We start from the raw sequence: 26,297 nt of genomic DNA, 5'->3' as shown, positions 1-26,297 counted from the left end.
GGGCTCCGGGGCACTTGAATAGCACATATCTTACCTTCACCTGGGAGCCCCGACGGTATTTACATGCACAACGAAGCACAAATGTAACTAATTAACTTAAGATGGCTTGAGACATATTTATTAATGATTTGTCTGTAGCAATTATTTGACTCTATTAAGGACTACTTCAAAAAGAGAAAAAGTGCTCAAATAAAAAATAAACCAAAGTACAATGTTAGAGTAGACAAGAAGCTAAACTATTATATTAAACTGGTATGTCTAAATTATTAAACTGGTATGCCATTAAAAATAAATCTCAACATAACTACAACAATTTTTTTTTAAATCTCACCCAAGGACATTTTTCCATTCTTTATTCAGACAGAGCGGGAGGGAAAGAGAGGAAGAGAGAGAGAAACATGGATGTGAAAGGGACACATGGAGTGGCTGCCACCCGCACGACCCAACCAGGGCCAGGGACAAACTGCAACCAAAGTACATGCCCTTAGTGGGAACTGAACCCGGGTCTCTCTGGACCGCAGGCCAACACTCTAACCATTGAGCCAAACCGGCCAGGGCAACTACAACAATTTTTAAATAATCTCAAAAGAACAGAAATTGATATTTTAAAAAATCAGTTTCAATAAAACTGATAAAGTCATAAAACATCGGTACACTCACACCCTGCCTGGTTAATAAAACCTTTCTTCTTTCTCATGAAATGAACGTTCGCTTCCACGATGCACTTTGTACAGACACTGTTTGGCATGCTGTTTTCTTGTAGGCTTTCTTAGTACCCAAATGTGTTTTTCTCCAAGAATAAAGTGCATCATAGAAAGAGGGCTATTTCTTCACTGTCTTGGATCATCTAAGCTGAATTTACTACATCCCTTCTAGAACTAACAGTGACAGACTTCAAGTATCAAAAGAGGTCATTTGCATTTGAGCTTTAAAAAACGATACTGTGGTAGTTCCTCAGCTCAATGGGGAAACATGTAACAACAAATAAAGACACTATCACTAACGGAATGAATGCAGTATGAATTCCCTTCTACGTGCCCAGTGATGGCTGAAACTTGTCCCTTGGGCCTAGGGACACAATTTAAACTACTGGACGAAAAAGGGACTCTATAATAAATCTGACCGAAAGTAACCCCACAAGGCAATCTGATCATAAAGTCCTAACTATTAGTTCATGGTGGGTAGTTACCCCCAAGGCTGTAAAAAAGGTTTATCTTTGCCTTAAGCCCTGTCCATTGTTCTTGTGGTCCAGGTTAACAAGTCTTAGAAATGCCAGAATAATGCTCTTTTCAGACTCTTTTGGAGACATAACTACCCTCAAGGGAGCCCATAATCTTGTTAAACATTTTATAATCCAATCACAGAGACATGTCCCGTCCCTGCTTTCTCCCAGCTTCAGGTAATCTTCCTCACACTCCCTTCTTAAATCCAAGTGTCTGGAAGAAGCTGCAAGACTGTCCTTCTCTGGAGCATTTTCTCAGTCTGTTGAGGTCTCACTTCCAGGTGTGTCCTCTGTTAGATTCAAATAAACTCTTACGAAAATTTTCTATAGATCTGGACATTCTCATGTTAACAACGACTACATACATTTCCCAGCAGTCTTCCTTGTTTCCCCGGATGTGCCTGAATTCCGGCCAACGAGAAGCATGCAGACATGAGGCGTGGCCAGGGCCACAAACACCTTCCTGAGCGCTCCCTCCATGCGCTGGCTCCCTTCCACTGACTGGGTGCAGATCCCTCAGAGAGCCTGGGAGCCAGGTGTCCAAGGTGGTAGACCCTCCTTCACCCTAGGTCTCCCACGGAGGACTGACAGCCCCCACCGAGGACTGACAGCTCCCGCCGAGGACTGACAGCCCCCACTGAGGGACTGGACAAGTCTCCTCTCGAGGACTGACAGCTCCTCAGAGGACATGACAGCCCCCACTGAGGAATGAAAGCTCCCTCGAGGAATGACAGCTCCCTCACGGAGGACTGACAGCTCCCGCCGAGGACTGACAGCTCCAACGGAGGACTGACAGCTTCCTCGGAGGACGGCCAGCTCCCAACTCGAAGCCCCCACCGAGGACTGACAGCTCCCTCAGAGGACTGACAGCCCCCACCGAGGACTGACAGCTCCCTCAGAGGACTGACAGCTCCCACCGAGGACTGACAGCTCCCGCCGAGGACTGACAGCCCCCTCAGAGGACTGACAGCCCCCACTGAGGACTGACAGCCCCCTCAGAGGACTGACAGCCCCCGCCGAGGACTGACAGCTCCCGCCGAGGACCGAGGACTGACAGCTCCCGCCGAGGACTGACAGCTCCCGCCGAGGACTGACAGCTCCCGCCGAGGACTGACAGCTCCCACGGAGGACTGACAGCTCCCGCCGAGGACTGACAGCCCCCTCAGAGGACTGACAGCCCCCACGGAGGACTGACAGCTCCCACCGGAGGACTGACAGCCCCCTCAGAGGACTGACAGCCCCCACTGAGGACTGACAGCCCCCACTGAGGACTGACAGCTCCCTCAGAGGACTGACAGCCCCCACTGAGGACTGACAGCTCCCTCGGAGGACTGACAGCTCCCACGGAGGACTGACAGCTCCCACCGAGGACTGACAGCTCCCACCGAGGACTGACAGCTCCCGCCGAGGACTGACAGCTCCCGCCGAGGACTGACAGCTCCCGCCGAGGACTGACAGCTCCCTCAGAGGACTGACAGCCCCCACGGAGGACTGACAGCTCCCACGGAGGACTGACAGCTCTCTGAGCAGCGACCGCGGCCCTGGCCCTGTGCTGAGAGCTTCCACACAACTGCTCGTCTAATCTTCACCTGGGAAGTGGGCACTTTCGCCATCTCCATTAAAAGGTGACAATACTGAGGCACTGCAAACGTGAGATGGGCCTGAGGTCACACAGTTAAACGTGGCAGGGCCACGGTCGGCCCAGGCAGTGAGTCCCTGCTCTCAGCCACTGGCGTCCTCCTGGGCTGTCCCCTCTGCACCAGACTCAGGGGAAGCGCCTTCCCTCGGCCCCCATGTCTGCAAACACCCAAAGGCCTCTCTTCTATCAACACGTTATTTTTTCATATGGCTGGAAAAATCTCCTGTTTGAGTTTCTGTCATCCCTTCAAACATGGTTTCAAACCTCTTCTCCCTTCTGGTCTCTCTGGAAGACTCCTGCTCGTCCGTGCGCATGTCGCGCTGTGTCTCCAGAGAGGGACTTCATGTGTAAAATCAGATTAATGACAGCGCTTCCCCAAAAGGGTCGGTGTGAAGATTAATTAGGTTACTCATGTAAAGCCCTAGAAATTAGAAACGGCACTCGAGACAAAGTGAGCCAGCCCACACTGGGAGCTGTGCCCTGCCTTGTCTTCAATGCCGCAGCCCAGGGTTGCATGAGGCTCTGGCGTGTGCGTCACTGCGCCGACCAGACTGAATCCACCGTCCACTTGAATCAGTGTTTACAAAGTGGGAGCCATCGATAGGTTTAGTTTCCCCTATCCCGACAGTGTTTTTCTGTCTTTCTTTTCAGCAGATATTACACTTCACCTTGCCGATGGCTAAGCTTCTCCTGATTGAGCTCAGCCCACCTTCCCAGGCACGAACAGTCTTTTTCCATCTTGTTAGTTCACCTTACTGGGTTTCACGTCATCAGCAAATTAGAGGATTAGGACCCGAACATCTTGGTGTGGCCTACAGCGCCCCAAAGACACCGCAGTGGTTCTCCATGAGGAAGTTCCTCCCGACGCGGGCTCACTGTTTCACCCTAGCTCAGCAACCAAGGACACAAAAGGTCACTGTGTCCTCAATACTCTTATGCCAGCGTTCGTAAGTGCAAGTATTCCGTTTCCACCAACCCCCCGAGACTGCCCAGCCCAGCCCCTCCGAGGGCTAGCAGTAAAGGAAGTTGTCAGGATAGTGACGTGGCTGGACGGGGGAGCCACAGCCCAAACCGCGCTCTCCCAGAGGCCCCACCCAAGAGACCAAGTCCGCAGTCATGCCTGCCCCATCTCGGACAAGGACATCCTAGCTGCTGTCGGCTGGGCTGGGGGCTCCGGATCCACCCAGCAGTCAGTGGGGGTCCGAGACAAGGCGCTGGGTTATGCAAGAAGCCTGACCCCTTTTCGAGGATGAGGACCTGTGCTCCAGAGCATCAGGCTGGCAAAAAGGAACCCACAGCCAGTGACGGGGCGCAGGCCAGCCCCCACCTCAGGGAGCAGTCGGAAAGCATTAGGGGAAACCCCGCCCAGACTCCCTGCACGCGGGGCTGCGGGGCGCGGGATGGCACTCGGGGTGTGCCACGGCTGTCATTTTAAACCCCGAGGCCATAGGGTCCTTTCAGGCCCTCTCAGATGCCCAGGGCAGACCTAAGGGTAGTGATTCCCTCTCGCATCAGCATCCCTGGGACGACTGGCCAGAGCACGACTGCTGGGCCCACCCTGGGTTTCTGATGTAGTAGACGTGGGCAGAGGCCTAGACTTTACTTTTCTAACAAGTTCCTGGTTGCTATTGTTCCCGCCTTGGGGGACACACTGCGAACCACTGATTCAGGGCAAGAGGTGTCAGGGAGAGTTTAAAAAAAATCCAAGGGGAGGAGACAGGGAGAAAAGGGCCTCCGGCTCCCTCCGTGTAGACAGCAAATGGCTTGATCGGAAAAGTAAAGACTGTTTTGAACCAACACATGGCCCCTATGTCTTTGCATGAATCTGTGGTCAATTGGTAGGAAATACTTTCTTTTTTCTAATCCCTCCTACAGGTTATGGGATAATGTAAATATGTACTAAAAAGATGGGGCCATGCAGGAAAAAAGGTAGAAATAGAGATTCAATTCTCCTAGTCGAAGAGGGTGGTTAATTTCGGTGTCTTTCTATTTCAGATACTCGTCAGAGAAAGTGAGAGGTGTGCTGACCTTGATGCAGTCAACGGAAGGCCAATTATATTTCTGATCTCAGAGGAAGGCCGCTATCAAAGCAGCAGCTCACTAGCAGGTGTGCGAGAGGAACCCTCACGAGCAATGAGCAGCTTCGAGGAGGTCTGTCCTGGCCGTTTAGGCCATGAACATACAGAGGAATGAACCACTCTCTGCATCACTTGGGTGGGAGGCAGTTACACCATGTTTCACGATCTTAGCCCTAGGACAGTGGAGAAACCTGAAAGAGAACACACCCCAGATGTTTAATGGGTTCTGAATTTAGAAATGTGAGTCTTATTTAATACCTAACTTCTATCCTCAGGAAAATTCGGACTTGCCAGAGGAATTCACCCGAGTGACTAGAGAGAGCTTTAACGTAAATGGGGGGTAGTTCTGCAAAATTAAAACCAAAGGAAAGAGAAAGGAATGAAAACAACCTGAACCTATGGCTTTGTCTAAAGAACAACCTGTGGGTGCTTGTTCACCCCCGGTACCCAGAGCTGCTTCGTGAACACATCCGACCTCTTGCCTTTTACCTGGGAGGACCTTCAAGAATGAGCAGATGCCCCTGTCTTCCCATTTTTCATTTTGAAAAAGTTGACAAGACACTTGCAGCCAAAGAAATTGTAAACATGACAAAACGGGGGTCTGAATTTGTGGCACTAATTGTTTATACGATAGTCATCCAGGAAATGTTTATGTTACTTTTAACAGACTATCATCGAAATGAGAACATCACATTTAAAATGGTCGCATAGCCCTGGCCAGTTTGGCTCAGCAGTTAGAGCGTTGGCCTGCGGACCAGAGAGTCCTGGGTTCGGTTCCCGCTAAGGGCACGTGCCTCGGTTGCAGTTTGTCCCCGGCCCCGGTTGGGGTCATGTGGGTGGCAGCTGGTCGATATGTCTCTCTCATATCGATGTTTCTCTCTCTTCCTCCCTCTCTTCCTCCCGCTCTATTTGAAGATACATGCAAAAATGTCCTCGGGTGAGGATAAAAATGAATGAATGAATGAATGAATGAATGAATGAAATGGTTTTATAGAACTTGGGGAACTTTGGAAGGGGGTGGCAGCCCTCATTTTGAGAAAACACCATTCCCTGGATCATCAGTGAATGAACAGGGCCACCCAAAGCTCATCGGCTTCATTACTGCAATATATTTAAAATCGTTTCTAGTGCAACCATCCACTCACTATACCCCATAAACCATTTTCAGGGATATCAAAGCCACTGATTATAAGGTATGCCATTATTTTACAGACAAATAAGAAAGGAAGATGCTAATTAGAAACTGTTGATTGTAGAGATGTTGAAATGTGAGAAACGAAACAAGCACATGGTGTCTTAGCATGGGCGGGAAACCCTGCTGTGCAGGTGTTGGCGGAGAGCACCGCGCTCTGACTGCCCGCTTTGGCTGGACGGTAGCCCTGCCCCGTGGTGGCTGCTGCACTGGACAAACGGTTCACCTCAGTGAGCATTGGTCTATGTATCTGATGTATCTGATGTATCTATGTATCTATGTATCTATGTATCTGATGTATCTGATGTATCTATGTATCTATGTATCTGATGTATCTATGTATCTAAGTATCTATGTATCTGATGTATCTGATGTACCTATGTAGCCGATGCTAACGTGCCTACTTCTCTACATTGCTGAGAGAACAAAGCTGATTCTGTTACAGCATTTAACATGTGCCTAACACAAATTAGCTGCCTTATTCCTGCTGTTACTATAAATCTGGCAAGAGTGAAATTGTGAGTTTAACAAATATTAAATGGTTTCTTTAATGTGAACGAGTTCACCTAGTCTCAGTGGCCAAGCCTTGAGACACTGTTTGGAATGAGTGGCAACGACTTTGCCTCCTCAGTGCCACAGACGTAAACGGAAATCATCGTCTATGATGCAGTCAAGGCATCTTCAGCTGAAGAGCTGCTTGGACCCCTAGGGAGCGGATGGCTGGAATACAAGGGGCAGCAGTTTGCATACTGCTTTGCATGCTACAGTCATTTGTGCTGGAAGTGAAAACCCGCCCACCATCTGGTTCTTTTGAGTCCCTCATGATCCCTGAGGTGCTGAGCTGGCTGTCTTTGCCTGGGAAACACGAAGTAATTGGTGCTCACGGAGGAGTTACCGCATCGCCTCCAGGGCTGGTTACCTGGCTGAGGGCAGAAGAGGGAGTCAGTCCCAGGCTGTGGACCATCCTACATCGAGGGTGGCCACTGACTTGAACACCAGCACCCGTCTTCACCTGCAAATAACCCCCAGCACAGATGCACCTACTGGTAAACCGGATGATTCACAGCGAAGTGGCTTAGAAAACAGTTCCTGAGCACTAGCAGCTTCCGCATCAAACCAGCGCAAAGTGTCTTTTCCTGAATGCGAGGAATCGGGGGAGAGCGGACCTGCAGCAAAGACTCACTTCCACTTTCAAAACTGTTGAGATTTAAAGTAAACATACGGCAGCCAATATCTGGCAACAAAGAACAAAAACTAGCACTTAATTCACTAGAACCGTGTTGCCAGAATCCTCTGTCAGCCCTAATCATTTGTTTAAATTGAGCCCTCAATCCGTGACTCCTTTTCTTAAGTGAAAATGGACCTATGTTTACACACGTCCGATCAAAGTTCACTAAATGGCTGTTTCCTGGAAATAAATGAATATTTTTATAAACTCAAATACCTATAATATAGTATTCATATATAAACTAGGCAATGATCCTGTAGAAGGGGATATGCAATATCTATTGTTCAAACAAGAGCTGAAAATTGCACCCTAATGAGCAAGTGTGCTCTGAGTTATCCTTTGGGTGGTACAAATACCAACTCACATTCCTCTCAGGGTCCATAGGACACATGACCCATAAGTGGACAGCCAACCCAACCAATCAGCCAATAAAACCCCAAATTCATATCCGGATACTGGGGCCAGGAGGCTAGGAATGTAATTAAGCTTATTAGGTTATAGAGATGCTATTTTATTAAAGGATAATTTTTTCTTTTGGAGCTTTATAGCTTTAATAAGGATAAAAGGCCTTTTAAATTATTGGAAACAACATGTAAAACATTATGCTTTTACTTAGAAACATGGGAACCTTAGTTACACTAAAATTTCAAACAGTGACTCTAAGAAAGTTAAAATAACCAAAAGAACAACCTTTATACCACCACTTTGCTGTCCAAAACTGTCATTCCTCATAGGACAATCATTAGAATGCCAGACATTTTAGAGACTTAGTACAATGTCTACCGTCCACTATTTTTACAGATGAGGAAATCAAGATCTAGCCTAGAAACTGGCACTTAAAAAATAAAAAAGCAGAGTCCAAAAGATGAATACTCGGGACGGGCAGGTGCTGGCCAGGGGACTGGAGCTCCTGAGAAGCAGGGTCAGAGGCCTGGCTGGCTGGGCCTCAGCAAAGGAGCTTCGAGCTCTGAAGAAAACCATGTTCCAAAACGAGGACAAGGTGTTGGGGAGATGCTGAGTTTATAAAAACAATAACCAAACACAAAGATATTCTGGGACAAAAGCTGGGTTACCCTCTGAGTCTGGGGTCACCTGGGATGAGGGGTGGGCTCTCCCCAGGAAGCCAGGCCCTCAGTCACCACCTTAGTTCCTAGAAGAGCCAGGAAAGCAAACTTATTTTGAAGGACATGGAACTGACGTAAGACAGAAGGTGCGTATGAATCACTGACTCAGTGCTCCTCACGACAGGAGGAAAGCACCTCTGTCTGCCCATCGGCCTCCCCAAAAGCTCGAGACCTGGACAGAACAAGAGGCCCAGAAGCCGGCTCCTCGGCGTGTGTCTTGTAGGACTGAGGCCGAGAGGTCCTGTGCTCGAGGAAAAGGAGCAGCAGGTGTGCGGGTTATCCATCGCTTGCCCCACTCCCACGCAGGCATGGCCTGCCTGTGCCCTGGCCAGCTGACTGCCATGACTGCATTCCCTGGGCCAGGTGTCCCCTGGCTTCCACCTGGTTTCATCCAATGGGAAGCCCTGGCGAGGGATGGGAAGAGAAGTCAGAGGATTTCTCCCCATTCTCTCCTATAGCTCCTGCCCAGGGGTCCCCATGTGAGGCCCAGTCCCCTGGCTCTGCCTTTGCCCCCTGGTCCCTGCAGGCCTCGGGTGGTAAACACCTTCTGGGGCTCACGCTCCTGGCTGGTTCCATTTCATTTCCTCATCCAGTTGACCCTAACTCCAAACTAGAGTTTGTCTTTTGCCAGCACCCTGAGACAACACAAGGGAATGGAGGCCATGGGATAAACATGGCCCCTTATAGAAAATTCCCTGTTGAATCGGAGCTTATTGAGCAGAATGGAGATCCACGTAGACTTTGAAAATACACAGACCTTCAAAAACAAGCAGCTTCAAACCCCACATTCGGCTGCCTAGGCAGTTCTTTGGCCTCCAAGTTCTTTAGTGGCAAGACTGGGAAAGGACGTTCTCCTCGGACCGTGGAGCCCCCCAGAGCCCCCTGCCTGGGAGGTGGAAGCAGTCATGAGCTGCGTAACAACGTTTCGGTCAACGATGGAGCACAGCTAGGAGGTGGTCTGTAAGATCACACTGTACAGACTGGTGTGTAGAAGGCTAAACCATCCAGGTGTGTAGGTGTACTCTGTGATGTTACACAACAACGAAATCACCCAACAACACATTTCTCAGAACGTATCCCTGTTAAGAGATGCACAAATGTAAAATTAAAGTGAATTCCTTGACTGCCTGAGGGAGCTGGTCTTCCAGGCTACAACCTGATGGACACAAGGAAGTGGAGTGGACAGACTTCATGGAGGACCAGAGCACACATGCTCACTAAGAAGAGGCATGTGCCCTAGAGGGAGGACACAGGAACCGGAGCATCCTAGCTCATGGCCTGGCTCATGGCCTGCGTAGGAAGTCGCTTCTCTGATACTGTGGTGAGAGTCCAGTGCTTGGACTGTTTTCAGAATACAGAGTCAGTCTTTAGCAAAGGCCCTGCTGGGAAGCCAACATCTTTTGTTACTAAATGGACAGAGAAGTGTGCAATACATATTGGAACATTTTTCACAAAGTCTAAAATTTAAAAATGTCCTGCACCTAAAATAAAAAACACACCCGTTACTTAAAATAAAAGTGAGAAGGAGGTGGGTCAAGATGGCAGCTTTTCCTGGGCACCTCCAAGCCCAGCACAAGAAGCAGCCGTCTGCAGTTCACTTTGTAGCTTATGCTAAGTGGCCCTGGATAGAGCACAGGCAGTGGCCGACCTTGCCCCAGAGCCAGCACACCTGGTAGACAGCTTCAGACCACATTGAAACACCATCACCCAACCACCCCCACAAGTGACACACTCAGTGAGTGGACTCTGGGTACCAGAGCCCTGCTGAAGTAAGTCTTGCTCTGTGTGGTGGGCCCCTGCACAGCTGATCCTGCAAGGTGGTGGCTAGTGGGCTCAGCCAGTCCTTGCAGCTGATCAGCCTGAGTAAACCCCTCCCATTGACGTGCCAACAGCAATCAAGACTCAATCACAAGGGAACGGTGTACAGTCCACACTAGGGGTGCACCACGAGGGCCCAGCTGGGGTGATCAGGGAGGCTGTGCCACTGGATCCTACAGGACACCTACAACAGTAGGCCACCCTACAAAGCATAGGAGGCATAGCAACTCTGCCTAATACATAGAAACAATCACAGGGAAGCAGCCAAAATGAGGAGACAAAGAAACATGTCCCAAATGAAAAAAAGAACAAAACTCCAGGAAAAGAACTAAACAAAATGGAGATAAGCAATCTAACAGATGCAGAGTTCAGAACACAGGTTATAAGGTTGCTCAGGGAACTTGGTGAGACATCCAAGGGACTTAGTGAGACCTTCAAGGAACCTAAGGAGACCTCTGAGGAACTTAGTGAGAACATCAACAACATAAAAAGGGCCAGTCAGAAATGAAGGAGGCACTAACTGAAATAAAGAATAATTTACAGGGATTCCATAGTAGAGTAGGTAAAGCTAAGAAGCAAACCATCGATTTGGAATATAAGGAAGCAGAAAACACCCAATCAGAACAGCAAAAAGAAAAAAGAATCCAAAAAAATGAGGACAGTGTAAGGAGCCTCTGGGACAACTTAAAGCGTGCCAACATTCACATCATAGGGGTGCCTGAAGGAGAAGAGAGAGAGCAAGAAATTGAAAAACTATTTGAAACAATGATCACAGAAAACTTCCCTAACTTGGTGAAGGAAACACATGTACAAGTCCAGGAAGCACAGAGAGTCCCAACAAGTTGAACCCAAAGAGGTCCACACCAAGACCCATCATAATCAAAATGCCAAAGGTTAAATACAAAGAGAGAATCTTAAAAGAAGTGAGAGAAAAGCAGTCTGTTACCTACAAAGGAGCTCCCATAAGACTGTCAGCTGATTTCTCAAAAGAAACTTTGCAGGTCAAAAAGGAGTAGCAAGAGATATTCAAGGTGATGAAAAGCAATGACCTATAACCAAGATTATTCTATCCTACAAAGCCATCATTTAGAATCGATGGACATATCAAGAGTTTCCCAGACAAGAAAAAGCTAAAGGAGTTCATCACCACCAAACCAGTATTATATGAAATGTTGAAGGGTCTTCTTGAGGGTGAAGAAGAACAAAAATATGAACAATAAAATGGCAATTAATACATATCTATCAACAATTGAATCCACAAAGAAAATGAGCACGCAGAACAGAAACAGACTCATAGATACAGAGAACTTTTTGTTTCTTGCCAGATGGGTGGGGGCTGGGGAGACGGGTGAAAAAGATGAAGGAATTAAGAAGTACAAATTGGTTGTTAGACTGATGAACCTCAAAGGGAAAGGGGGAGGGAGGGCAGGTTGAGATAAACCAAAGAACTTCCATGCATATATGCACAACCAATGGACGCCGACAATAGTGTGTGGAAGGCGGAAGGGGCGGGAATGGGGAGGAGGGGGGGTCAATGGAAAAAAAAGGGAGAAACATCTGTAATACATTCAACAATAAAGATGAGTTTAAAAAAATTAAAAAAGTAAAATAAAGGTGAAATACAAATTGATCATATCCTCCCAACGCTGGGTAGATAGGGTTAACCCCAATCTCTTGGCCTCTCAGGGGAACCCAGAAGAGAGGAGAAAGCAGCCCCCAAGGGTGTGTGCATAAAAGGAAAAAGTCCGGGGCTTCTGGGAGGGGACAGTGCAAACCACTGAACAGAAGTAGAACCAGCTGGGGAGTCCTCCGTGTCCCCTCCAGACACCCACTTCATTCAAATTCCTTTCCTCCTTCCTTGTCACTCTCATATACGATGCCTGTGCCAAGCTTTCATTAAAATCCAGGTTCTGAAGTCAAACACGTCTGGATGCTGCTGGGTGCACGAATCACAGGTATGTACATGAACAGCTACTCGGCCTCTACCTTTTAATACCAGCTGGATGATGCTTCCTAAATGTATTTTTATTCAGATGGAGAAGACTTGTCTTTGTTAATATTGAATGCCAAGGGGAATTATTTTATTTCTAATCTTTTTTTTTTTTAAAAAAAGAGAAAACGGATCAAAAGGCAATAAAAGAAATCAGTACGCGCCAGGAGCTCCTCTGCTTACCTGCTATCCCCAGCATTGGCCACGTACAGCTTCCCCAGGAGGCAGATCACAATGAGGGCTGTGCAGCCGCCGGATATGCTGTATGAACTCCTCTCTCGCTCTATCTGCAGGTCCTGGAGAAGAAAACGGAGTTAGTGCTGGACTGTATGGGAACTCGGATCAACGACTTTCTCAGCTTCGCTCTCTAAGGGTCTGAATGTGCTTGAAAGAAACAAGAGAATTCTCGGTACTTGCTTTTCCACCACCTAATGAGCATCCCTGGAGAGGACATTGGCATGAAACTGCTGCCTGCCGGACCATCTGTGGGCCAGAGACAGGAAGATGGCAAACACACATCACCAGGCAAACACACATCAAGAACACAACCAACTGTATTCAATAAACATCACAGCTTACAGAAAACATGGTCTTTGTACAGACTGCCTGAGCCGCCACGTGGAAAATACAATAGATGCCAAGTACTTGGACCTGATCAATGTTTTTAACCCCAAAGTGTCCAATCCACCGTTTTAGAGCGAGATGAGAGAGGTGACTTGAAGGACAGTGCCCTCTGTTCAGTGCAGACAGGAGTCAGCCTCCTGTCTTACTGATCAAAGACATAAGCTCCTAGACTTTGGTGTGACTTCCTCTTCCCACTGATTCACACCAGTGACGCGCATGCATAGTAACAGTCGGCTTCCAGGGCGCAAACCTCTGTCAGGTGGCGCACTGAGCACTTGACAGACAGACTCCCGTCTCATCCTCCCAGCCACACTGTCAACCTTACTGTCCAGGTGCGAGAAGTGGGGTGACCTGCCCATCTTTACCCATCTGGAGTTTAGGTTCCAACTCATCTTTTTTCCTTCCAAAGCCTGTTATTATTTGCCACCTAATGAGGCCTCCACAAGAAAATTAAACATAGCACAGCACATCTACTAACAATACCCATCGTCCTCAAGACAGATGTCTTTGTGGAAGTCTGTATCAGTGGCAGAAGCCAGGGTTCCGTCACCTCGGAAGATGCGAGTTGAGTCAGGAAAATACATGGGTTGCTAGCTAAAATAACGCCAAACATTCCGCGGTAAGCCACGGGGGTGGGGGGCGGCATGGGTTGGGCGGAGAGTAAAGAAGAAGAAGAAATGGTGCCCTGGCTGCCTCTGAGGTCGCCACTGGCAAGCTGAGGGCCAGGGCACTTCTGTGATTCTAGAAACCCACAGAACAGAGCTCAGTGCCTTTGGCCAGCTCCTCCTGCAAAGGGAGAGAGAGCTGGGTAATCCAGCGCTTATCGACGATTGCTTTAGTCCAGGGGCCAGAAGTTGTGATAGGAAGCTAGATTAATTTACCGATGGGATACTGGCAACAGAAGAGGCAGAGCTGAGGCTACAGAACAGGAACAGCCTATTGGTTAAAAAGTAAGGAGAGAAAAAGTACAGAGATAGGCACTGGGAGAAACCAACCCACGGGCAATGAAGTGGGGAAGGGGGAAGGCAGTGGGAGGGCTGAGAGCCGGGCAGGGGTGTGTGTGTGCGTGTGGCCACGGTCCTTCAGGAGCAAGGAGAGACTCCCAGTAAGGCCGTGAGTGGACAGCAGCCTTCAGAAGGGCCCAAGGCTCCGCCCTCGGGCTCGGCACCGACTCCTCCCCGCCTCTCTTCTCACAAGACCTTCAGGATCCAGTTTCCTGGCCGAGGAACCAGAGCAGAATCGGCCCATTCCCCTGTGGGTCAGATGAAAACTGGCAGTAAAATCAGGTACAACTCCAAGAGGAGCCGCTGGAGAAGAACCAGGACGGGTCTGAGAAGCGTCCAGGCTGCTAAAGTCACCGAGAAGAAAGGTCACCATCGGGGCAACTGGGTGCTTTTATTGGGAAATTATTGGAAGAATGATTTTTCTCTTTGTTGACTTTCTTCTGCAATAGTAGGTTGGTTCGGTAATAATATGTGAAACCTTAAAAAAGATGCACATGGATCAAGCATGAGGGGACTACCTTCAAGGGCAATATTTGATTTTAAAGATTTACTTAAACTGTACAAATTAACTTTTTAAAAAGGACTGCCATGGGAATTAAATTAGATGGGGGTGGGGTGGGGCTAACGGACCACAGAGTTTTCCCACAGCCTGAAATCTCCATGACCCAGAACAGAGACCTCTTAGTCCCTGCTAGACCCTCAACACCTACACCAGGCCAGGAAGAACATACTTTAAGAAATGTCTATTAATTGGGCAAATAAAGTCATACACTGAACAATGCCTGGGTTTCAAAAGGATCCCCCCACCACCTTAGCTCTGCCATAACATGAGAAATGTGTTCCCGATTCACGAACGATTCACAAACGGAGAGCTTGCAACGCAAATAAAAGCTCACTAAGGTCGGTAAGCAGGAACCCACGCTTCCGTTAAAATGAAGTCCCGCCCTGGCCGGTTTGGCTCAGAGGTTGGAGCGTCAGCCTGCGGACCAGAGAGTCCTGGGTTCGGTTCCCGCTAGGGGCCCGTACCAATAAAATAAAATAAAATAAAATAAAATAAAATAAAATAAAATAAAATAAAATAAAATAAAATAAAATAAAATAAAATGAAATGAAGTCCCGTGACAAGAACGAATGAATGTTTCTCGGAACCTATGCGGGGATGGCTGGCGGGTGAGGAGGAGGAGGAGGCAGCCGGGAAGGTTGTCACAAAGAAGCGAAAGAGCAGAAAGCAAGCGTCGAGCCGGCAAAGGTTTTATCTGTTCAACCTCGAAACTAAGCATAAACTGAACCAACAATCCTATCCACAAAGGAGTTTGTGGGTGGATTTATTCATTTTTCACATTTAAATAAATAACATATAAACTGGTATGTGAAGTCCACACCCAATTATTACTGTTTTTTTATATACTGGAAGGAACTGCGCTAGCTACAGAAACTACCCTTTCACATCCAGAATCAATATTTGTTTAAATACCTAAGTCTGGATGAAAGGCAAATCCCTGAGTACCCCTGCTTGCTGGCTGTCCGTGGACTGGAGTGTGAGTGATTCCCGACGGACTTAAACCACAGGTGCGATCCAAAAGGGGGGCCCTCTGTACACAGAGTCCACGGCATAGAAGTCCTCTGGGGCTCAGACAAGCACGTTTCGTCTGCATCATAGTGCATTATCATTTACATCCCAAGAAAACCTGATTATAAAATTATGTAATCTCTCTTAAAAAATCGAGGCAGAGTGTTCAACATGAAGATTTTCTGCCACGACAGAGTTCATATTTCCCTTTCATTTTTAGGGGGAACACTCCAGTTACTTTGCCCAGTTATCCCTTGCTATTACACTAATAGTGAGTCAATGGTGTTTTCTAATTAATTCAATCATTTCCTCCATCTTTTCCTGTTTCATCTACTTCCCCTCTTTAGCTCCGCCAGCACAAGGAATGCTGAATTTGGTAGCACTTGCACATAAACAGTGGACTAATGTCTAGCTACATTTTATCCAAGAAACTTTGCTGATATGATCATGCTTTCCACCCCCACCCCCATTTGTGTGGTAAGATACATGTATACGTACATACGTACACACACACACACACACACACACACACACACACACACACCCCTTAACTACATGTCTGCTCTCTGGAATCAGTGACAAGGATTTGAAAGATGTGTTTCCATAGACGCCATCACCCTGAAGGATTCACTGACATTAAAATACACTCTTCTATTTCTCCTAAAACGGTGTAACTAGAACATATTCTAAAAATAATTGCTTCCCTCTCCCCTCCCTAGAAGCTAAAATAGCACTTTTTTTTTTTTTTCCCTACACCACCTACTCCTCCTTGAAAGATGTTTCACAAAATCTTAGTACTGAAGGGACATTAAAGGACCATCTGGATGGTTCTTTTACTACCAGATCGAACATCATAAATGAAGTCAATAAAGACATATTTACCATTAAATCAACCACTTATTTTCTTCAAACTCTCAACTTTTCCAATTAGTTTAACTTTCTCACTCTCTAGGTAAAACATACAAAAATATTTACAATTATCATTTTTTAAAAACCTTTTTTGGTTTGGTTTTCTTTTTTATTAAATCAATGCGATCATGGGGAAAACTGCCCCCTGCTTTGTGCTAAACGGGGACCAATTTGGAATACTTCCTCATTTTAGCTAAAACTATTTGGCTAAGCTATTTTAGCTAAAATGAGAAAATCAGCAAACCCCAAGGTCTAAGTATAGAGAAACTAGCAAAAACATGCACATACTATCATTCCATTTTAAGTAAAAGGATCAACTTAAATGACTCACAAGATCCAATTAACGAGATAATTGATTTATCTGCTCCACAAGAGTCCTGCGGACCTCTCAAGGCTTCCTACACAGCAGGGCTGACTTAGCCTGGGTTATGTCTGCCTAAATATTAATTTAACCTAGGTTTATCTCTAAATCAAAGAATGAATCCAATTTTTAAGACGGGGTTTTATGTTGCTTCTTTTTGTTGCAAGAAAGAGTGGGAGCAACGAAAGGAAAAAAGAGACATGTGTCACATGAGACTAATTCAGCAGGAAAGCACTGCAAGACAGAAAATATATTACTTGGGATGGTTGTAATTTGGTTTGAAAGTCTCAGAGATGATGCAACCCCAGGATCATTCTTTGTTTCCTACCAATTTCAGGTTGCAAAAGGAAAGCAACATCAGACGGCACCGGGGAGCAAGTGTTGGGTAGTTTCAATAGGACTTGGCAAGCTCCCCCTAGCTCGGATAAAACAGTTCTGAACACATTGCTAATAGTGTCAGTCACAAATAATAAGATTCTTCATGGTTTTAGTATCTGGGTCTGATTTCGGTTTATTCTGAGAACAAGCCAGCCAGCCAGCCAATGGGAAAGGTACTGCCTAATATTGCCACCTGCTGGCGCTTACTGAAATCACATGCCCATTCCTTCTTGGAGGAACTTCCTTAGTCCAGACAAGACAGCAAAACTCTAGCTTAAATACAGGCAGACACGTGGGTCCACAGCTTAACCATGAATATGCTAATTTTTAAAACACTGGGATTTCTAAACTATAAAGCTTTGCGTTCTTCCTCCTCTTTTTCACTAGTCACCATATGACAAATGACAAATAAAGCCAAGCCAATTGGTATTTCCAATCATTTACTCAGTAACAGGTAGTTTTCCAAGTTAAAATATTTTCATTTTTCTCCCTCATAACAACCAAATTTCTAGAACATCCTTCACTGTGGTGAGGAATCTATACCTGCACTGAAAAGAAAAAAAAAACCCCAGAACCTTAAGACCCTCCGACCTCTGTCCAGAACCCAAATCCTGCAGGTGGCAGGCTAAAAGGCTCGTCATTGCTGACCTGGTTTGATTCCTCAAAGGGCAAAGGTCTCCTGCAACTGTGCCTAGGATGGAAGTGACTTCCTTCAAGAATCTGAAATGCAGACTATTCCACCTTGTTTTTGTTGGGTGGGGCAGTGGGCAGGACACTGACATCAGGCCTTAGAAGTCATTTATTTTATTCACATCTATCATCTTGGGCCAAGCCACCAACTAAAACCACAGAGGACAAAACTTGGCTGCTGCAGGTGGCGTTGTTGCTGAGCTCTGCTGGGAAGAAGGACTGTAGCAAGTCAAAACGCTCCGAAACTCCGGTCGGCTAGGAAGCCGTGGTTCGTTCTCCGCGGAGGCCTGGAGCGACTGCGATGCAGCTTTCTTGCTATGAAGGACGATCCGAGACGAGACCCAACATGGGGGCCACAGGGCACACCTGCCGCTGCCCGCGTGCAGTCAGTACCAGAGGCCAGTGGTCAGAGGTCACCTTCACCACAAGCCACGTGCGGCGCCAGGCAGCCGAGGACAGAACAGGAAAGGGGAAGTAGTGCCCTCGAAGCGTCCAGTGTTTGGTGAAACTGTTACCTCCCCTTGTTCAACGCATTTCCCCCACTTCTGCTAGTCTGTATTTTCGACTAGTATCTATTTCTCTTCGAAATAAGTACCATTTATTCTGGATCTTTTAAAATGATTGTCCCTTTCAGACAGATATTAACATGCCACCACCCTACTTAGGGTTACTTAGAACACTGAAATAAATGAGATGTTGTCTATCTCTCTATTCATATAATGCATGACTACAGATGCCCCTAAATATAAAATCTAATCTTTTACTTCTAGATCCCCATGGGGTCTCGGGGAGCACGAGAGAGAGAGAGAGAGAGAGAGAGAGAGAGAGAGAATATGAACAACACTACAGAAAAGTCATCAGTGAGGCAAAAGCTGCAAATTTGAAGCTTAGGTGCTGGCTTGGGAAATTTTTAGGGATTAAAAGAGAGAGAATGTAAACAAACGACAAAGCTGAAATGACCGGATCTTATTTAATACAGGATTTTCGTACTCCAGAGGATCGGAATGGCCCACAACTGCAAGACCTCAAGAACACCCAGAAACAGGAAAGCCAGAGAGTGGCTGGTTGTTGTGAGAAAAGATTTAGGAGTGGCCAGGAAATTCCACACTTGCCCGTCTCTGAAAGGCCTGGGCAGGAACCGCCGAGATCAGGCCGGGAGATAAGGAAATTGCTTTGTGTCGGGCATTTCAGAAAACCAAAGTTGACCTCGAAACAATGACCCTCAATGACCTACTACTGAGTGGGACAGAAAAGAAAACGTTGTTTCACACGAGTTGACAATGGCCTTCCAGGCCATAACCTCGAGATACACTGTGTTATTTCTGCGTTACGGCTTCTGCAGCTCACGCCAAGCAACTTCGTGGCTAAGTCACGCACTGCTTCTGACACTGGAGTGTCTTCTGGAGTCCCTGATGAAGCAAAAATAATTAAGAGACTGTCTCTGTATGTAGTGTAAATATAAGATATCATCCAAACAGGGACCGTTTAAGAGTAAAAGGGACAGTATTAATGATAACTTGGGGCAGGAGGTCGGGCCACCCTACCAATCACCATGAAAACCAAAGCTGCTCAATAAGACCACACCAGGTACAAAGTCCAGATGGGCCTCAGGCACATGGGGGGCAAGAGAGACAATCTGGGGAAAACTACAGTGTGAAGAGGCAGCTGAGAGGTGGGACAGATTGGAGAATAAGAGAGAGTCTTAAAGCCAAAAATTCATAATATGGCACAACAGGTCCTGTTCTAGACTGCCTCTCTAGTTCACCTTACACTATTACCTTTGAAATCTCTCTTCTAACCATGGTGGGCGTCAACTTGTTGCCTGTGGCCCATCTGGGTTCTCTCTCTGATGTTCTTCATGCAAATGGCTTCCTCTGCCCAGAACACTCTCAGCCTCCCAGGTTTCATCGGCTTCACTCCTTCCCCTCCCCACACTCACATCATTTCTCCAGGGAACCCTTCGCTTGAATTCTTTATCAGCCTCCTACATCACCTGCATTTTTCTTCTCAAGGTCCTTCCCATGTATATCTCACTTGTTCAATACCCGGCTTTGCCTAATTTATTCAATGTTTTTTTTCCCAATTAGTTAGTTCTCAACAAATACAAGGGTGGGCAAAAGCAGGTTTACAGATGTTCGTATGGGAAATAATTAATAATTAGCCCTGGCTGGTTTGGCTCAGCGGTTGGAGCATCGGCCTGCAGACCAGAGAGTCCTAGGTTCAGTCCCCGCTAGGGGCACATACCAAAAAAACAAAAAAGAAAATAATAGTACAAAAATAAACTGTGTTTCACGTACTCACAACTGTGTTTATTGATTGAATGAATGACACAGGAAAATGTAGTGATCTTTTCACAGGCGATTAAGTTTTCAGGAAAAATTTCAGGTAATTAACTGGCTAGTTAAAAGCTGAAAAAAATATATAACCGACAAGAATGAGGCTCTTTTTACTAACTATTCTTCCAAACGGGCCTCTCATTTCTAGAGTTGTTGCTAATGACTCTGAGCCATTAATGGGCCTGACCCAATGTGACACTGGCCTCTAGTGGATAAAACTGAGAATACAGCAGTTCCAAGGTAAAAATGATGTCATGGCACTAAAAATTACTGACAAACCCAACGTTTCGTTTTTCACTTTTCTCCCATTCGTGCTGTAAACCCATTGTGAAATTTGTACTTCAATTAAATATTAACATTCTGAACACGGGAGTCTAGAAACACATTCATATCAGAGCTTCCGTGATAACTGGAGAGCGAGAGCTGATAGGATACTGAGCCTCAGTAGGAGCTGATTTCACTGCCTTGATTCCTTTTGTCCTAAATCATTTTTTTCTAGCCAGCCTCCTGGTGTTTTTCTTGGGACTGAAGACTACCAGACACTCCAGAGAGAGAGGTGCATTTAAACCACCTGATCCTCGAAGGGTGAATATTATCTGTTGTGACAGGAGAAAGACACCAGGCCAAAGAAGGGATGAGTTAGAGTGAGGAGAGGGTGCAAGTTTGAGATGCAAATATATGAGCTATTTTGGCCTTATAAACAAATCCAATGACACTGTGCAATACCACTTACTTTTCTCCTGCCATTAGCCCACGACCCCCAGGGAGATCCTGGAATCTGCATGGTGTGTACCTGCAAGTCTGGGGAGGTGTTTCTAGCTGCTCCTGCGTCACTCAACAGCCTGTCGTGGTTTTTAACCTCTAGGTTTAAGGACATTACCGCCCACTCACCTTATTCAAGTCCTTACACTATCTTTACTCTCATCTCTCTTATTCTTGTCTGCATGCAGGTTGCTGCCCACTCAGGAGACAAAAATCTTTGGAACCCAGCTCACTGCCCCCACAGACAGTGCTCTAGAGAAGAAAGTAGGTGCAGAATGGAGGGGGGCCCATCTTCTGTGTGCATATTCACACCAGGCAGAGGGCCAGCAAGGGACCCCGGGAGCAGCTGCCTCTCCCCCAGAGGTTCCAGGAGTGAGGCTGATGGGAAGGAGGCTGAACCCATTGATCAGACACATTCAGACTCAAATGTACAAACCCATGCTCCCAAGCAAAACATGTGATTCTTGGGTATCGCGTCCTTTTTTAAGGCCCTGAGAACATTGCCAATCATGGCAAAATAGCTGTTCTGCGATCAGCTTTGCAAAAAGCGGGTAATTTTGAGCGCTTGACTAAAAGTTGTTTTCCCCAACACCTGGAATCCATACGCATGCATATAACAGATGGCAACCACGCTCGTTTCAATTCAGTGGAATTGCAGCAGCTGGCATCAATACGAGCCTGCGGAAAGAGACGCAACCATGCATCCATTGATTTAATAAGCCCGCGGCCTCACGCATCGGCCCTTGCTTTCATCTTTTTAACTTCGGCCAGCACGCAATGCTAGGAACTCCGTCTTGCTGCCAACTTCCACTGAGGACAGAAACCCTGTTCTGAAGAGGAGACCCCACGTGGAACCGGCAGCGGGCGGACAGACCCGTCAGAGGCATGCCCTATCGAGGAACCGTCAAGAAGCAAGGGTTTGGCCCGGGTGACCCCCCGGCACCTGTCCCCGGGGCTCTTGGGTCATACCTACCATCTCCTTGAACGCGCTCTCAAGAGCCCCGATGACCAGACACTCGTGTGGAATCTTCTTCTCGGTGAAGAAGCGCGCGGGCGGGGTGCTGGGCGAGCCGGGGGCCCCCACCCCGCCGCGGAGCGAGGCTGCGCGGGTCAGCGTGCGGCCGCTGGCGGGCGTGCTCTCGGGCTCGTCGCCCAGGCAGGTGGGCGGCAGGATGGCCGAGTTCTTCAGGATCTCCACCAGGTCCTGCAGCTGCTCCGTGATGTGCTGCTGCAGCAGGCGGGACGCCACCACCGCGGCCCCGGACCCCGCGTGGCCGTCGAACAGCGACCAGTAGTGGCAGGAAACGCCTTCCGATTCCTGGTGGGAGAGGTGACAGGCGGAGTGAGAGTGGCCACATACCCCGCGACACGACGTGGCCAGGCCTCCCCGGCTCAGCACATCCCCCGGGCTGGCTTTGGTCTGCACACGGAGGAATCAAACCTGGCAAAGATCCTCAGGGGAAGGTCCCCATATTTGTCACTGCTGTGACCACCCCCACGGGATGAAGCGTCTCTGCCTCTCTACCTGGGGGAAGGGACCCAAATTACCACCTGCTCAGTTACTACCTGGAGGCGAGATCTTTTTTTTTTTTTTATCCTCACCCGAGGACATTTTTTGTTCAGATAGAGTGGGAGGGAGAGAGAGGAAGAGAGAGAGAGAGAAACATCGACGTGAAGGGACACATCGAGTGGCTGCCACCCGCACGACCAACCAGGGCCAGCGACCATCTGCAACCGAGGTACGTGCCCTTAGCGGGAACCGAACCCGGGTCTCTCGGGACCACAGGCCGACGCTCTAACCGCTGAGCCAAACCGGCCAGGGCTGGAGGCGAGATCTTAATTCCATGTGTAGATGTTTGAGGTGACTCTCATGCAAACAAATGCCTGTTTATTAGTCCATCTTTAACCTCTAACCCTCACCTGGAGATTGTGGAGAAGGCCCCTTTTTCTGCAGGTTCTTCAAGGGGAGATAAGTAGACTCATTTCTTCCCGCTAGGGCCCCACACTCAGATAACTGCCCCATCTTCTTTGGTCTACGTGCTGAATTTTTAGGCGTTCTTCCCTTAGGCAGCCCACCTAGTTCAAGCTTCGCAAGGAGCAGCCAATTCAAATCCCCCACCCCCACCCCGTTTCCCAGCTTTCCCAGCCTCTTTGCTTCCTCTTGTCCCTAAAGCTACCATTACAGCTACGTGCAGCCCACGGGCCTCACTCTCCATGGACTGAGTACCTGCCAGTTGATTTCTAGACAATTTCAAGATGAACAGTGTTGTCTTATTTTTAAATCCTCTCCCTCACTGACAGAGTGGGAGAGAGAGAAAAACATCTATGTGAGAGAGAGACATGCGTTGGTTGCTTCCCACACAACCCCGACCAGGGCTGGGGATTGACCCCACAACTGAGGCATGTACCCTTGACTTGGAATTGAACCCAAGACTCTTCCGACCTCGGGTTGATGCTCTAACCGCTGAGCCAAACCAGCCAGGGCTCAAGATGAACAGTTTCAAAAACCATGTTTGACTCACACATGCCTAAGATCTTAGCTATGGTTTAAAAAAAAAAGGAACTCAATCATGATCTCTCTGTAGGAGTGAGAAGGTAAATACTGAGATTAAATAGGTTCATATGCCATCCACTCCTAACTGCGAGGCTTATCTATCCCGCAACAGTTAATACTGAATTCTTTTTCTAGCTGAAGCCATTCAATAAAGATTTTTTGGTCTATCTTATTTTTTTTTTAATGGAAACATATTTGACATGCAACACTGTGTAAATTTAAGGTGTATAATATGTTGACCTGATGCAATTATATACTATAACATGACTGCCATTACAGCAATAGTTAGCACCTCTATCACATCATGTGATTATTTCCTTTTTTGGGGTTAGAATAATTAATATCTAATCTCTTAGCAAGTGTAATTATTATAATACAGGATTGCTACTTTATTTACTATATTGTGCATTATGTCTCACTGTAAGCTCGTCGCCTTAAACAACAGCTCACCTACTGCCATCCTGGTAACCTCCACTGTGGCTCTATCTTAGGACGAGCAGGAAGAGAGTGTCTAGTTATAGTGATATATGCCATTACTCTATTTGCGCCCTTTAAAATATTTTCACAATTGTATGCCAGGTGCTAAGAGATAAAATAGTGGGGTTGTTGCTTGTTTTTAGTCAACAAATATTTACTGAGCCCTCTGTACCTGACAGACACAGAAAAGTAGTCAGTGGTGAGAAACAACTGGATAAAAAAGATACCAGGTATGGTCTGATATTAATAATCCAGTGGGAGAAAGAGACACTGATCAAATAACCACACAAAGAAACAGAAGATCATAATTCTGGTGAGGGCTACAAGACGACGTTCGTGGTGCGTGAGGCCAGCCTGCAGAGGTCACAGTGGAGGAGGCTTCCTGAAGACACGAGGACCAGGCTGAGGGCTGCTGGGAAGGAAGCAAGATAAGGAAAGGAGGGGAGAAAACTCCAGGCAGCAGCAAGTGCAGGTGCAAAGTCCCTGTGGTAGGGAGGTGCCTGATGAGTAAGTGGAGACAGAACCATGGTCATTTACCTGAATAGCGAAGTAGGGCAGGAAAGGAGGGGGGTGAGGTTAGACTTGAGAGGGAGGTAGCAGCTAGACCACCCAATCCTGCCAGGACACATGAAGAAGTCTGGATTTAGCCTAAGAGTACCAAAAGCCATTGACTGAAGTGGGAAAGACAACACTGACTTATGTTGATAAAAGATCACTCAAATGCTGCTGCGAGGATTGGGAGAGAAGTAACAGTGAAAGTGAGGATGCCATCCTAAAAAGACATTCAACCGAATTCGGACAGTAAGAAATGCTTATGAACAACTAAAAGTATCATAAACAGAGGACTAAGCCCTGTCACTCAGAGAAAAGTTAAGTAGAAAGGACAATGACTTAAGGATTAGGAGAATGGGTCCCAAACGGAAGGGCATTCTTGCTCACTGCACCTACTTCCCCAGAGTCAGGGCCGCCTGAGTAAAACCCGCACAGGCGTCCCCCCTGCGCCTGATTTAAATGAGACCCAGCGACCGTCTCCGGAGCTGCCACAGGTGCAGGCGAGCGGTGAAGAGGAGCAGTTGTCTCGGGGTCCAGGCACAGGGGCTGTTACCCCAAAAGTCATCATGTTTCTAGAGCCATGATTTAAACCAAAGCTGATCAAACCCCTGAAAAATCGAGCTACCCTGCAATGGAACAGTACTAGATTTTTCAAAAGCAACTAAAATTCCTCTGACAGGTGTTCCAAACATTTCCGCCAACAGGGCAGAGCCTTTGCAGCTACCACACCGCCAGGTGGCAGCATGTCTGGGGGACTTGCACGCGGTCAAGGGGAAACATGGCTGGGGGACATCTGAGTGGGGCGCAGGGTCAACACTCTCCCTTTGAGAACCCGTCTGCACAGCAGTGATGCAAACTCTAATACAGCTAATGTTAAAAATGCAATTAATAATTTTCACAGCTAAAACTTGTAAGACAATTTTTCCACAAAGAAGTTTCTTACTGAATAATCTAACACTGGTTGATGTGGGGGCCAAGCCCAGACCAATTAAGTATCTCTCAAAGAGTTGTCCCACCCTTGATTTTTTTTAAAGTCCCCCCGCCCCCCACTCAGGGATTGTAACCAGTGAGCAGCCAATGTTGAGAACCCTTGTCTCAAGGAAAGGGGCTGCTAAGCAGTCTGAAGACCCACATCCCAGCTCCAAACCTGCCCTTGGCTCACTGTGTGACCTTGGGTAAGTCACTTACATCTCCCTGAACCAACCAGATGAGTGGTGTCCAAACTGTGTGCCTGGTTCTGATGTGGCACCTTAGGAACGAGGAAATGAAGTGGGTGTGTAAGTGATGAGTTCCTTTGACAATCTCAACCAGAGCAGCAAAGTTTTAACAATTATAAACGTCCAGGTTGTGCAAAAGATTTTGGACAAAAGGATACAATTGTTTAAAAAAAAAAAAAATCAAAGCCCTTGAATTAGATAAGCCCACCAAGAGGTTTCAAAATATTCAGTGTCTCCTATGGTCGAGAGGTCATAAATAAATTAGGTAAGTCAGCCCCAAATCTGAAGTAGCTTTACAGTCTGTTGGTTTTGCTGATGTAAAGTGTCTTACATAAAATTCTTACTTCCCAAGCTGCTATATTGCTTTGAAAAAATGAAAACATGAAAATATCCATTCTCTCCCTTCCTTTTTTTTTTTTTGTATGTTTAATAAATATTTATTGAGCTTTTATTCTGTACCCCGGGAGGACATGGTGAGTGAGATACACCTGAGTCTCTGAGTTGGGCTAATCCAGACGACGTCAACACCCCACACCTCAGGAAGGGCACCGTGGTGGGTGCGTACAGGGCTA

At 47.2% G+C, this 26,297-nt stretch overlaps 1 protein-coding gene across 1 annotated transcript in view; it reads right to left on the bottom strand.

Moving 5' to 3' along the window:
* The window catches only part of PPM1H (protein phosphatase, Mg2+/Mn2+ dependent 1H), a 252,941-nt gene that overhangs the window by 103,795 nt on the left and 122,849 nt on the right, over nt 1-26,297 (bottom strand). The window contains exons 3-4 of the mRNA XM_036253170.1: nt 21,899-22,243; nt 12,475-12,587 (exon numbers count right to left, since the gene is read on the bottom strand). Of these exons, the coding sequence (XP_036109063.1) occupies nt 12,475-12,587; nt 21,899-22,243 (458 nt within the window). The remainder of the gene's footprint in view (nt 1-12,474; nt 12,588-21,898; nt 22,244-26,297) is intronic.

Source organism: Molossus molossus, unplaced genomic scaffold, assembly GCF_014108415.1.
Source record: "Molossus molossus isolate mMolMol1 unplaced genomic scaffold, mMolMol1.p scaffold_m16_p_10, whole genome shotgun sequence".
In the NCBI taxonomy this organism is placed as follows: Eukaryota; Metazoa; Chordata; class Mammalia; order Chiroptera; family Molossidae; genus Molossus; species Molossus molossus.
The sequence above is the reverse complement of the archived record's forward strand: the minus strand, read 5'-3'. Positions and strand labels throughout refer to the sequence as shown.